This window comes from Lynx canadensis, chromosome A2, assembly GCF_007474595.2.
Source record: "Lynx canadensis isolate LIC74 chromosome A2, mLynCan4.pri.v2, whole genome shotgun sequence".
NCBI classification, from domain to species: domain Eukaryota; kingdom Metazoa; phylum Chordata; class Mammalia; order Carnivora; family Felidae; genus Lynx; species Lynx canadensis.
In genome coordinates, this window is record NC_044304.2 from 76,784,669 (window position 1) to 76,800,122 (window position 15,454).

The 15,454-nt window shown below is 35.4% G+C and overlaps 1 protein-coding gene across 1 annotated transcript in view; it reads left to right on the forward strand.

The window, feature by feature from the left end:
- COG5 (component of oligomeric golgi complex 5) overlaps positions 1 to 15,454 on the forward strand; it is a 311,139-nt gene that overhangs the window by 163,042 nt on the left and 132,643 nt on the right. Inside the window, exon 8 of the mRNA XM_032592382.1 lies at positions 8,788 to 8,953. Coding sequence (XP_032448273.1) covers positions 8,788 to 8,953 — 166 coding nt within the window. The remainder of the gene's footprint in view (positions 1 to 8,787; positions 8,954 to 15,454) is intronic.

Consider the following 15,454-nt stretch of genomic DNA (forward strand, 5'->3'; position numbering starts at 1 on the left):
ATAAATTCCCCCAGGTAATTCTTTTATATCTCCCTAAAATTTGAGAGCTGTTTCTGTAGGCACCTGGATTTGTAGCAGGTGTTTATGTAGATCTCTTACCTATCAGATGTCATATTAGTGGACTTAGTTTCCATCATATGCTCTTATTCACAGGCTTTTGTACGTGCTGTTCCTTTGCTTGGAGGAGTTTTCTTTTTGCTTTCCCCCTCCTCCTGGAAATCTTTTCACACGTCCTTACCTCCATGCCGCTGGACACCTTCCCATGACAGCTTCATTTCAGGTCTTAGCTGAGATTCCTTCCTTTCAGGATCATTTCTGACTCCTCCATTCTTCTTCCCTCCCCAGTTGAGTTAATCACCCCTCTTATGTGTTTTCATTAAACTTTCCATTTCTCCTCTCACTTATCATAGTGCATTCTAATTGCTGCTTTACTTGTCTCTGTCTCCCATCAGACCGTGAATAACGAAAAGTCAGAGTGCAGTACTTGCTTCATTTTTTTTTTATCCCCTGTATCTTGCACATGGTTGGTGTATAGTGGATGATACACATTGAATGATAACAAAATTACTATGTTTTAGTAGTGCAAAGTGTTCTAACAGTTCATCTAGTCCAGCCCCCTCATTTGACAGATGAAGGAACTACAAGCCTGAAATTTATTGTTAGTAAGGGCTTGGAAAAAGCCTGTGGTCAAAATACATAGTATTTGTCTGTGACGAGAGCGGATGGTAGAGAAAGGACATTAATGTTCAATATCTTTAGGAAATGTTCTTCATTTGAATCATAGCTACACAAAATGATTGCATTTTCAATTTTCCTAGTGTTCCAATTTCATTCCTGGCTGGAGTATTGTATCATTCCATGTCTGTTCTCTCACTCTCACTGATTCTATTCTTGATTTACTTCCTTTGTGATTTATAGTTTCCAACACTACTGTTTTCATTTTTTTATTCAGGTTAGTTTGCCACTCAGACAAGGTTGCTGTGATGATCCATTTCAAAAATGTTCTCATTTCCCACCAAAGATGTTTGGCACTTTAGACTCAGTATGACTAACAGCTAAGTGCTTTTTTAGCAACAGCCTCTGATCCTCCCATGCCCACCTCTCTCCTGCTCATCCGCTCACCCAAATGGTCTCCTTCTTCTGATTGTCCTTTTTTTCTTTTCCCATCTTCTCAGTCTTCCAAACTTGAGCCTTTGAAGAGACTAGGCTCCTCCCTAACTCTTGTCCATTGTAGTCAGTCAGCATCCAGTTTGTTTCCAGTGTTTCAGAATCTCTTTTATCTGTCTTGTTCTTTATATTCTCACTGCACCTCTCTAGTTCAAGCTCTTTTTTCAACTATCATCAAAGCTGATTATTTCATTTCCTCAAACAACTTAGATTGTGATTATCTAGAAGACATCAATAATTTTTTTACTACAATCAAAGTAAGATAAATTTTTTACAGAATGCCACTCAGTGTTGCTAGTGACCAGATCCTTTTTTGTCAGCTCAACATTATCTTTTACTGTCTTTTTTTATGTACATCACATTCACAGTAGTAGAATCTGTGTACTGCTCCTTGAACATAGTCTGTAGTTTTCCTCTGTCATTTCTTTGTGTATTATGTTGTTCTTAAAAATAAAATAAAATAAAAAAAACAACTATCTTCAAATGAATATATGGTTCTCATCCTTTGAAGTCTGGCAGTCATCTATTCCAGTGGTTCTCAGATGTTGGTTCCTAGATGGCTGCCAGGCTAACTATATCAGAACAATCTAAAGAGCTTTGAAAAATACAATAACCAGGTGTCATTCTGATCCAATTGAACCACAGTTTTTGGAGTTAAGGTCTTGTTGGCTACATTTTTATAAAAAAGATCTTCAGATAATTTTGGGAATTCCTATTCATCTATCCTCATAATTTTTAAATTTATGAAGTTGAGATACACAGGAGAGAAAGGAGTTCCTCAGGATTACTCATATTTATTGGGTAACTACTCATTTAAATGATGACTAAATATGGAGCAGTAAGAATTTCTTGGGAACTGAAACAAAGACTATTGTTAGCATTCTTTTAACTTTTGGAATATTGAATGATCTGAGAACCAGCATTTTGTACTACTCATACACTGAGTCCTAGGTATTTTAAATGTGTTATTTCAATAGTCTTTTCATTTGTCATACAAAGATTAGCAAGCCAAATGATAAAAAAAAATTTTTTAATGTTTTTAATTTATTTTTTGAGAGACAGAGCTCGAGTAGGGGAGGGCAGAGAGAGAGAGGGAGACACAGAATCTGAAGCAAGCTCCAGGCTCTGAGCTGTCAGCACAGAGCCCGACACGGGGCTCAAACCCACGAACTGTGAGATCGTGACCTGAGCCGAAGTTGGACACTCAACTGACTGAGCTGCCCAAGTGCCCCCAAATGATAAAAATTTTATTTATTCAACTGATAATTCTTAAACACCTAACACCTGTGATAGATGTAACTAATATTGCAGTGAATAAAACAAACTTGGTGTGTTCCCTTAGAGATCTTAAAATCTGATGAGGAAGGAAATATTAATTATATAAGTAAAATAAGGTTTGATGAGTGATAATTTGCCCAGTGTCACACAGTTACATATATAGCAACGTTGGGTTTTTATCCCAAGACTATCTGCATATAACAGCCCACGTTCTTTCCACATTAACTATGATTCCAACAGATCAAGGTAAAGGCAACTAATTCTTTTTTTTTTTTGAAAAATTTTTTTTCAACGTTTATTTATTTTTTTTTGAGACAGAGAGAGACAGAGCATGAACGGGGGAGGGGCAGAGAGAGAGAGGGAGACACAGAATCGGAAACAGGCTCCAGGCTCTGAGCCATCAGCCCAGAGCCCGACGCGGGGCTCGAACTCACGGACCGCGAGATCGTGACCTGGCTGAAGTCGGACGCTTAACCGACTGCGCCACCCAGGCGCCCCTAAGGCAACTAATTCTTGTTGAGCTCTTTATTCTATCTTTAGTGCTAGATGGGTTACAAGGATAATTTCATTTACCTGTAAGGTTGGCGCAGGTGGTGCAGATGAGTAAGCTAAGTCTCAGAAAAGTAATTTGCTAAGGTTTTGTCTACTAACTGCACATGTGTGGTTTCTGATCTAGGTCTGACTCCAAAGACCTGTGAAACAGGAATGACAGAATCTCAGAATAGAATCAACAAATCCGATAGTTGGTTATTTGACAAGATTAATACTTTAAATTGGTAAATACTGAAAAAGACTGATGAGAGGGTGGGGGGGGGGGAATTTAAGACACACATTACCAGTATTAAGAATAAAAAAAGTTGACCTAATTATACACTTAACAGAAACTAACATGTTTGTAAGAGGACACTAAATATAACTTTATAATAGTAGATTTGAAAATTTAGATAAAATGGAGAAATTTCTGGAGAAACAACTTATTGAAAATAACACTAGGAAAATTAGAATCTGAATAGTTCTATTGACAAGATTGAATTTATCATTATACACCTTCCCTCAAAGAAAACCCCACAGATAGGTTCACTAGTTAATTCATCCAAACATTTAATAAATCAACCAGTGTTGCACAAACTCTAAGAATTGAGAAAAAAGGAAAGAAGGAACACTTACTTGATTATTTCATGAGGCCAGTATAAACTTGATATCAAGGATATTATGAGGAAGGATATTAACTGTCTTGACAATCAGTGCAAAAATACTTAAGAAACTATTAGCAAATGTAATTCAGAGACAGGTAAAAAGGATAATTTATTATTACCACGATGACTTTAGTCTAGAAGTGCAGTGTAATGTTATCAATAAAGGGAAAAATTGATCATCTCTATATATGCAGAACAAGAATTTAATAAAACTCAACATCAATCTGTGACTTAAAAACTCCTAGCAGACCTAGCAAAGAATTTTTTTTAGTAAATGATATCTGCAAAAATCACAGTATTGAAATATTTAAGGCTTTCTACTTGAGATTAGGAATGATACAAAGATATTACTCGTACCACTTGTATGTAGTAACATACTGAAGATCCTAACCAGGGTAATGAGAGAGAACAATAAAATGTAGAAGGATTGGGAAATGAAGAAATAAAAAATACTCAGAGATAACATGATTATGTATATAGAAAATTGAAAACAATCTCCAGAAAAACTATTAGAATTAATAACTGAACTTTGGTAAATTTCAATGTATAAAAACCTGTTGTATTTTCAGTATACCAGCAACAGAGAAACAAAAAGATTTTTAAATTACCACTTAAGTATCCAAAAAATATTAAACGTGTAGGAATGATTCAAATGAAAGATATATAATAGCTCTTCAAGAAACTGTAACATTATTAAGAGAAATTAAAGAAAACCTGAGTAAATGAAGAGAACTACCCTTATTCATGGATTGGAGAGTTCATACTTACAAAGATTTCCGTTCTTTCTGATTTTACGTATAGATTTATTGTAGTCTCAAAATTTCAGGAGTTTTTCTCTTTGATGGAAACGATGTGCCATTATAAGATTTATGCGGAAGCATCCTGAAGCAAGAATAGCCCGTACACCAAACTGAAGAACAGGGACGGAGGACTACCAGACTTATTCTAGAGCTACGATAATTTCCATAGGTGAACTGACATACAGATAGACAAATGGCACAGAATTGAAGGTCCAGAAACAAACACACATAGATGGAAAGTTTATTTACTGCAAAGGTAGGCTTTGAGAGCAAGGAGGCAAAGATTGTCTTATCCTTGTTTGTTCTTTCAAATAAATTGTGCTGGGTCAGGAACGCCTGGGTGGCTCAGTCAGTTGGGCGTCCGACTTCTGCTCAGGTCATGATCTTGGGGATCATGAGTTCGAGCCCTGCATCAGGCTCTGTACTGACAGCTCAGAGCCTGGAGCCTGCTTTGTATTCTGTGTCTCCCTCTCTCTCTGCTCCTCTCTTTCTCTCTCAAAAATAAACATTTAAAAACAAATTGTGCTGGGTCAGTTGGGTATTCATATAGAAAAATATTAATCTTGGCTCTTATACAGGAAGTAATTCCAGGTGGATTATATATCTAAATATTAAAGGTAAAGCAGTAGGGTTTCTGGAGGATAAATCATGAATGAAAGACATCTTCATAAATGTGGGATGGAAAATTTTTAGGATACTAAAAGTGCTAACTATAGGTTGATAAAATGGACTGTATTTAAATGAGGAACTTCTTTTCCTTATAAGACTTCTTAAGAGTGGGAGAACATCTTTGCAATACATATAATCATGAAAGTGATTACATCCAAATATGTAAACAACTTTTACAAATATGTAAAAGATGAAAATAACCAGTGAGAAAAATGGGCAAAAGAGATGAATATGTACTTCACAAAAGCAGCTGTCCAAATGGATAATTTACATGCAAGAAAGGATAACTTCTTAGTCATCACAGAAATGTAAATTAAAACCACCATGAACATTCCAGAGAATAGCTTTAAAAGATGATAATTCTAAATTTTGGTAAGATGGTGAAGCACCCACAACTCATTTATTGCTGCTGGAGTGTAAATTGGTACAATGACTTTGGGAAATAGGCAGAATCTGCAAATGCTAGGCATACAAATACCTAGTGATTCAGCATTTCTACTCTTACCCAGCAGAAATGCATATGCATGTATGTTCACTAAAAGCTGTGCACCAGAATGTTTGATGGCAGCATTGTTTAAAATACCTAAAAAATGGAATAACTCAAATGTAATCCAGTTGGATATTAGTTGGATAGAGAAAGGTAAATTTCTAATCAACAGCAGTGAAAACAAGGTAACTACTGCTACATGCAACCACACGGATGCATTTTACAAGTAAAATTTTGACCAAAAGGCAGACACAAAATAATAGCTTTTTTATGGTTCCATTTATGTAAAATTCAGAAATAGGCAAAACTAATCAATAGTGTTAGAAGTTATGATAATGATGATATTTGGAGATGTGCATTTGGAACAGTACAAAAGATTCAAAAGTGCTGATACTCGGTTTTATGGTCCAGGTGGTAGTTACAAAGATGTGTTCACTTTGTGATAATTCTTAGAGCTGTGTTTATATAATTTGCACACTCCTTTGTATATATGTTAAAGAATTTTAATTATTATTTTGTAGTGCCCCAACTAACAAACAATATGTTTACATTAAGCTATGAATGTGAATAACTGGCATTAATTGAAAAAGTGGTCACATTAATTGGAAGGCTTAAAATTACAACTAGAATGATTGTAAGTAGTATAAATTATAATTATTACAAATAATACCACATCAGATGCTTCTTTAATAGCAAGCTATATATGTTTCTGTTTTGAAAAGTTTTGGGGGGTTAATAATTTTTGGAGTGGGAAATGATGAAGACTGGTCCATGTTATTAGCCAGATCGTTCAAGTGAAATACAACTTTAAATGTGTTTCAGTTGCTATACAGTGTATCTTAAAATGTACATTCAGCTGATAACACTGACACCCTACCATATATTGAGAAGCTATGCTCTTCAGACTCTTTGAGGATAATAAAGGCAATAAATACGATTTTACAATATATATTCTACCTTTATAAAGTGAAAATTTCCTTAGAGGTCGCTCAGGTAATGCGTGTTTTTGTATTATACAGACACTCGTATAATGCTAGAGGAAATTTCTTTGCAGCTGCATAATTTTTATCTTGTTTTAAAACATTTGTTTATGTGATGAGAAAGAGAGAGCGCTAGCACAAGCAGGAGAGGGGCAGAGAGAGAGGGAGAAAAAGAATTCCAAGCAGGCTCCACGCTGTCAATGCAGAGCCAATGCAGGGCTTGAACTCAAAAAGCATGAGATCATGACCTGAGCCGAAATCAAGAGCTGGATGCTTAACTGACTGAGCCACTCAGGTACCCCTTGATCTTGATCTCTACTAAAAAATAAAAAATATATATATATTACCACTCTGGGGAGAATGGAATAAATGGAACTAACAATAACCAAAACATAGCTATACCTCATGTTTTCAGTTAATAATTTTATGTGAATAGCTTATTTTCTCCCATTTTCTTTGGTAGTTCACTGATAGAGAATTGACAGTGTATAAAAGAATTAAATTCTATTATAACTATATGAACAGATTAAATTAAGCTTTTTCCACTAAAATATTTGAAATGATGTACATTTGCTTCTTTTTCTTGGGGGGGGGAGTCTACAATGGGTATTGCTATTCACCAACCTTGTTTCTTGCTATTTTCTTTAAGCTGATTCTACTTTGCCTCCGTTTGTGCGTGTGTTATTACAGCATGTTCTATTATTAACACCAGTGTATTTCAGGAGTAACCTTTTGTCTTATTTCTAAAGTTAACAGTTTAGAAATTAAGTTAATAAAATAATTTAACTCTTAAAATAAGTGCCTCTAATAACAGGCAGTGAATCATAAATGAAAGTGGACTTTCAGCTATTTGGATCTGGAGATATATGTTGATGTGAACCATATTCTGGCTTGATGATTCATGTACTTAGTGACAAAGCCAGCAACCTGTTAATAATACTATGGACTCAATCTGCTCACAGTATTTTGACTGCCTACTCCTCTCTGCTATAGTCACCCTGCTCTAGCCACTGTCAGGGCCTTCTTGCTGTTTGATTGATTAGCTGCCAAGCATATTTTAGCTCAGCGCTTTCGTTGATACCTGTTTAGATCTGTTTTACCCCATATCCTCCTCAGACTCCCTCCCTCATCATATTCAGGTCTCGGTTTGAAAATCACCTCAGAGATGCATGTAACAGAGTATCAGGTAGTGAAAATTGACTCCTCTGACTTATAACTGGCTTCTCTGACTTCTTCTGTCTGTAATTTCCCCATCATTCTCTATTCTTATTCCCTGATTGATTTTTTTTTGTAGCAGTTATCACTACTTGATACTCTGTTACAGATATATTATTAATATATTTCTTGGTATAGGGGCTCCTGGGTGGCTCATTCGGTTAAGCTTCCAACTTTGGCTCAGGTCATGATCTTGTGGTTCGGTCTGTGCTGAGAGCTCAGAGCCTGGATCCTGCTTTGGATTCTCTCTCTCTCTCTCTCTCTCTCTCTCTCTTTCTCTCTTTCTCTCTTTCTCTCTCTCAAAAATAAACATTTAAAAAAAATTTTAAATATATATTTCTTTGCATATATAACCCCTACCCCCCTTTTGTGTGTGCATGTTCTCTCTCTCTCTCTCTCTTTCAAAAATAAACATTTTTTAAAAATTAAAAAAATTTATATTTCTTGGTCAATAGAAGTTCCATGATGGTAGGGACTTAATTGGTTTTGTTTACAACTATATTTCTAGCACCTGGAACCAAGACCTACATAGTAAGCACTGTATAAATATTTCTGGTTAGAATGAATTGAATGAATGAAATATAATGAATAGTGTCAGTCTGCATGGATCTGCCCTCAGTTAACTCTGCAGATATTCTTCAAACAGATGTAGGGTTGTTGTTATTTCCAGCATGGCTCTCTTGATAGGGATTGGTGGTAAATTTTAAATAAGCTCTAATAATATAACAGATTTCTGATCTTGTTATTATCCTTTAAAGGATGAGAAAAAGGGAAAAGGGGAAAATAATATACATAGTATTTAATTTTGTCTTTTATGGAAGAAATCATGACTAAAAATAATATTTGTTCTAAATGGACTCCCTTTGTTCCTGCCTGTGATAATTTAAAAATATAATAGTTACTACTCAAGTACCACTTAAAGTTGTAGATTTATATTGATTTTGTTTGTTTTCCTTTTATACCTATTCCCACCCCCCATGCCCACCTTTTTAAAGAATCCAACTCAAGTTGGAACAGCGCTTCAGGTTTTCCATAATCTTGGAACTTTGAAGGAAACTATTACCAGCGTTGTGGATGGATATTGTGCTGCTTTAGAAGAACATATCAACAGTGCATTAGACATCAAAGTTCTGACTCAGCCTTCGCAGTCAGCTGTGAGAGGTATGGCTATGGTTTATATTTAGCTGCTTTATTTATTTATAACCAAGAAGTCCTTTGAATAGTATGTGAAACACTTAAGTTTCAAAGCAGTCTAATGACTCATATTTTAGTAGACAGAAAATGAGAGAAGAAATTATGTTTCAGAATTTATTTATAACTTTTTTTGTCTAATCAGTGAGTTGAATTGGCCAATTGGTATATTCAGAACTTCTAGAAAAAAAAATCTATAAACTGTGGCTTCACTTAGTTCAGAGGAAACAGATGCAAGAAAAAAAAAAAAAAGGAACATTTTTCTTTCTGAAATCCTTATCCTCACATGTACTTCTTGAGACAGAAAATATTTTTTAAGGAAATGCAATTTCTTCCTTAGCTTTTTGGGCTTTTCCTTTTAATAATTCTGGTATTCAGGAGCCAAAAAGGTTAACTGTGGAGGTAGAAACTGATAAAACCTTTGGGAACATTACAATGACGGCAAAATGTAAAGAAAACTACTAAACAAAGGTATGAGAGAGGAGTAGCCCTACAATAGCAGTTTGTGACCTTTTTCCTGCCGAGATGTACCTGCCGATGGCATTCAGATCTAACACACCCCTCAAAGGTGGGATAGGAAAGAGTACACATTGTGTGTGGCTTTCACTTACCTAACCAACACATGTCTGCATTTCTTTCCTTCTTTCTTCTCTCCTGTTAATAAGGAGGAGCCGTCCTTGCTCCTGGCAGAAACCGAGTACTCTGCTTTTGTGTTAGATCCCATCTCTCAAGGGCATTGCTTTAGCAGATCCCCTCTGTCTGCCATGCAGTTACTTTTCCTTCTTTAAGTCTCTTTCCTGTCATGTACAGTCATGCTAGTGTACCTTCTGCTTAAAGACAGACACCTCTATCTTGACTGCATTTCTTTTTTCTTCCCTCATTTTATTTCTTCAGACTACAGAAAATCCCCCAAAGTTGTTGTCAGACTTACTGTTTCCAGCTTCTCTCTTTCCATTTTTCTGTCGGAGAAGCTATTCTACCATCACAGAGTTGTCCTAAAGAATAAATGGAATAATGCATATAGAACTAATAACAGAGTTCCTCATACAAGGCTAATACTAAAATATTTACAGTCAGTAATTATGGTTTTTATATTTGCTGTATAAACATAGCCTTAAATAACGCACAATATATGTCACTCATAAATAAGTTGCACTAGATAAAAAGAGATAAAAGAATCTTGGATCTTAAAGGGATTTTTAAAGGTTAGCCCTAGCCTCTGAATAGGCCTGTATTAAAACTATCCCAGAAGGGGAGCTTTGAAAAGAAATTGCCAAAGGAGATTTCACTCTCAGCTTTTCCCAGCAATTATTCTCAGAAAGTTTGATCTCATGTTTAAATTTCCAGGAGCAGTTTAATCTCATTCCCTCTTGTGTTGTCAAGAAAAAGAAAAAAAAAATTAAAGCAATTATTCACATGCTGTCATTCCTAATGTACACCCTTTTTGTTGAAAGAATAAAGAGTTTTAAAGCCTTATTATAATCTGTTGAGAAGTAGATACAGTGGTTTAACGTACAAACCTTAAGCATCAATTTCTTTATTAATTTTTTTTAAAGAATAATCACTATTATTTTTAGTTTTTTAAATGTGACATTGACAATATTCATATTAATTTGCTGATCTTGTTGATCATATTAAGATTATGGAGTAGAATGTCCTTATTTTTTGGAAGTACACATTAAAGCATTCAAGGGTGATAGGGCATCATGTCAATAACTTACTAACAATTCAGGGAAATTTTTTTTTAGTATGCTTTCAAATTTTCTATATGTTTAAGATTTTTCCTCTCAAATATATAAAGTTCAATAATCTTAAGGAAAAATGTTACCTATTATGTGTGTTGGAAAGGTTTACAATTCAATAAGAAAAAGAGAACTTAAAAAATAAGAATATGATTAGGCAGTTCATAGAACACATCTAATAAACGGGAAAATATGTTAAGCGTCTTTCTAGAGGGTGACCGAACTAATTATTAGGGAAGTACAGATAAAACAAGGATACTGTTTCTCAACCATGAGACTGGTAAAACCCAAGAATTAAGTGTTGGGCGAGTGCAGAAACTCTCGTTAACACTGATTGTAGGAGAATGAAATGGTTCAGCCACTCGACTCAGTTTCATCAAATTGTTCTCTGAGGTTAAAACCGTATGTACCTTGTGATCTTATAATTTCTCTTATAAGAATATACCCTAGAGAACCTGTCACGTAGATATAAGAATTTTTTATTGTGCTATTACTTGTAGTAGTGAAAAAGTGAAAACAGTCTTTCCTTCAGTGGAAATAAAGGGCTATCATTGGGTCTCTGTTTTTTAGTGAGCCTGTGCCTTTGTACCTTGAACTGTACAAGCGTACTAATTTTTTTTTCTCCTCCCTTGGGTGGGAGAGAATGACCACAGAGGGACTGGAGTTGGATATTTCCCTTCCCTGGTCAGTTAGGTTCTGATAACACTCCAGAAGTTTAGGTTCTGGTTAACCAGCTTCCCCTCAGGGCAGGCCTTGTTAAGAATAGAGTCCTCTGGTGTATTTCAAGATGGTTTCCTTTTTCCTCCTCCTGCTGGAGGCACTGGGTGATTTTTCTCCCACATTTACTGTGGGAAACTATTTGGGTTCCTGGATGCAAATCTCACAATATTGTGGGCCTCCCTGACTGACTACCCCTGGAGCTTTTAATTTTCACAATTGACCACTTTGAGTCTGTAGCAATTCATCAGTTACACTTCACGTTTTCCTTCCCTAGCACTGGCTCCTACTGTTTTCTGCTAGCAAGGCTCTGTTCTGATACATGGAGACTTCCCGTATTCGCCTGTCTCTCTGATCTTGGGGGCAAGTGGTTTGCCATGTGTCCTCCCCTCTCTTACAGGTCCAAGAAGAATTTTTCATTCTTTTAGGCTTTTCATTTGTTGTTAGGACAGAGTGGCAACGTACAAGCTTCTTACAGTTGAACCAAGAAATGGAAGTTGTTAACTCAGATTTTTACCCCCTGTAACTTACTTGTTTTTAGTTTGATGTTGTTAAAAGTAAGACAGCTGGCCCAAAATGGAGTCACTTACGCTAAACCCCATGCCACCAAACTGAGACGTAACTTAATTACACTTTCAGCCTTTCAGCCTTTCCCAGAAATTGAATCCTAAGTCAGTCAGTCAGTCAGTCAGTCAGTCAGTCAGGAATCACCTAATCAGTACTAGTGAGGTAATCTGTCCTACTGTCCTCTAAAGGAAAGTGACCTTGCCATAACCAGTTTGCCTTTTTTATCTAGTATAACTTCTTTGTTCCTGTTCCCTTCTGCCTATAAAAGTCTCTCATTTTGAATAGCTCCTCAGAGTTCCTTTCTATCTGCTAGATTGCCTGCTGCCTGATTGATGAATTGTTGAATAAAGCCAGTAAGATGTTTAAATTTTACTCAGTTGAATTTTATTTTTTAACAATGTCCATATGGGTCTTTATTTATCTTTGAAGTTTAGTAATTTCTTTAGGATGTATCTTGGCATTGAATGCTCTGTATCTTTTTTTTTTTTTGAGTTAGAATATGTTTTCTTTTATAGGTTTACTTTAATTGTACATTTGAATATTTTTCTTTTCCATTTGTTCTTTTCAGGAACTTTATATACATATCACATCTTCTTTGTTTTCCATTTCTAATATATTGTCCATAATTATTATATTTTATATCTTTGTACTTTATTCCATTTTGTATCATGTCCATTTGTTCATTTTCCCATTTCTGATTGTGTTTTCACCCTTGATCATTATATTGTTATTTCTAATGTGGTCTTAATGTCTGTTATATATTTACAATGAGAATGTTCCCTATAATTGCTTTGAGACAGTAGAAGATCAAGTAACCCTTCCTGTTGTTTCCTTTGGGAATTTCTTTGGCAACATGTGTTCCTTTCCTTTCCCCGTCTTCCCTCCCTCTCAATTTGTGTTAGGTCCTATATTGTCTGTTTCTCATTCTTACTCATCTTTGAAAGATACCAGCTGTTTGTTGAAGAATAGTATAGGGGTGGTTGTAGGGAGAAACTAGGACAGTCTACAACTTGGATGAAGTTTGTTGTCTAGAGTAAGTATTCACCAATTTGTTACTTTTTCTATCTTTGGGATACATTTTTCTCAAATTTTGAATCATTATAGAGAGCTTAGTGTGAATCGTGGTAAAGCCATTTAAGCAATTTTTGTGTGGAAACCTCATATTCTCTGCTTTTCTTTCCTCTTTCACCTCATGTTACCTTTGATAATCTCCCCCAACTAGAGGACTAACTATTATAAAGTGTAAATATCATTTTATTATGGTTTCTTCTTCCATTTTTCTTTGTTGCCATTCTGCAACATTAAACATTTTATTAGCTTCTTCCCTGGCTCATTCATGTCTCTCCATTGCAGCTCTAAGCAAAGAATCATTGAATAGTCCGTCTAAATTTTTATAATTGATTTTAAGGGCAGTTTGGTTTTTGCTAATGGTCCAAGATGAGAGCTATCTGGTTCCTTTTTCATTTTGATTTATCCACATCATGTGGCATACATAATCTCAAGTTTGAAGTTTTAGTTGATTCCTTGTTTGGGGTGGGTTTTTGTTGGTGGTGGTGGTATTGTTGTTGTTTAAGTGTATTTTTTTGTTGTTGTTCTTATTTTCATTGGCTTTCCAGGAAAAAGAGTAGGAAAATGATTTTACTCTGCCATCAGTAACTAGAAATCACTCTTAAGTATTTTTAAGTAACTCTTGGTTTTTTCTATCACTTTAATAAAACCTAGTTTATGACACTGTTTTGTTCTTGATTCTCCTAAAGCTAACTGATAATGGCATCAATTTTTCTGTTTTAATTATTCTTTCTCCTCTTTATATAGCTTTTCTATGTTCAGTTGATTACTTTTATCACTTTGATATCTTCAATAAATATTTAGCTTATGAGGATAAAAATTTTAAATAAGTCATTCTCTACCTTATTTACCTTTAAGTAAGTAAGGAACATGAGGCCTCTGGAACTAGTTGAACCAATATCTGGCTATATTTACTTTAAGAAAGTAGTGGGTTGATGTGTCCCATAATTCATTATAACAAAACTGAACTATGCATATTCCAGGAATTCGATCAGTATTTTCCAGTGTTCACAAAGGTACTCTATACCCTTTCTTCATTGTGAGGAGTTTGTTCTTTATATGACTTGTGAGATAATTGCACATTGTTAACTTATTTCCTCTCTATTCTCTGTACACTTCTCCTTAGTAGTGAGGACAACACTGCAAATAATTTTAAAAATTAGTTAGACTTAGATTTCAAACAGGAATTACTCATATTTTTAAAGCCAGTATCTCTGTCATAGGTATTTTTCTCTTTTATTGCTTCCTAATATTCTCACACTAAAAAGTAATAGCATCTCTTCGCTAAGGGTACATGTAACTCTTTTCTAAACTTAGAATTATTGGGGCACCTGGGTGGCTCAGCCAGTTAAGCAACCAACTTGGGCTCAGAGGGTTGTGATCTCACAGTGAGTTCGAGCCCTGCATCGGGCTCTGTGCTGACAGCTCAGAGCCTGGAGCCTGCTTCGGATTCTGTGTCTCCCTCTCTCTCTCTGCCCCTCCCCTACTTGCCCTCTGTCTCTCAAAAATAAACCAACCTTAAAAAAAAATAAAAATAAAAAAATAAACCTAGAGTTGTTGAAAAACTGTAAGGAAGCAGCTTATAAACACAGCCTCTGGTTTTCTTGATTTCTTGCCCCCCCCTTTTTTTTTTTGAGAGAGAGAGAGAGAGAAAGAGAGGAGAGAGAGCATGTGTTGGGGAGGGGCAGAGAGAGCGGGAGAGAGAGAATCCTAAGCAGACTCCACACCCAGCACCAACCCTGACAGTAGGGCTCACTCACACAACTGTGATGATTGTGACTCAACAGTGAAATTATGACCCAATCTTGAGATCATGACCGGAGTTTAAATCAGGAGTCCATGCTTAACTGACTGAGCCACCCAGGCGTCCATCTTGCCCTCTTTAAAACAGGATAAACTATTCACTCATGGGCTCTTCTGCATGGCTTTCAAGCTTAATTTGGATTGGAATTTATACTTTTCAATTTGAGACTAAGATTCCTTTTTTTTTTTTTTATGTTGAAACATTTTAAATCTGCACAAATAGCTGTGTATATGTATTACATACAAGAACATTCTTAGACATCACTTTCAAGAAATTTAACATTGATACATTAATATTATTTAATGTTTAATCCATATTCAACATTTTTCACTTGTTCCCCAAAATATTCTTTATAATAGTTTTTCCCCCAGCTTGAACCAATCAAGGATTATGCTTTTCTGTTAGTTATCTTATGTCTTTACTCTCCTTTAATCAAAACAACCCCATTGCCTTTTTTGTCTTTTATGGCATTAACATGTTTGGAGATCCCCATAATTTGAATTTATCTGGATTTATCTGATTGTCTCTTTATGGGTATATTCAGAATAAACAAGCTAGTAAGGTAATGTTGTG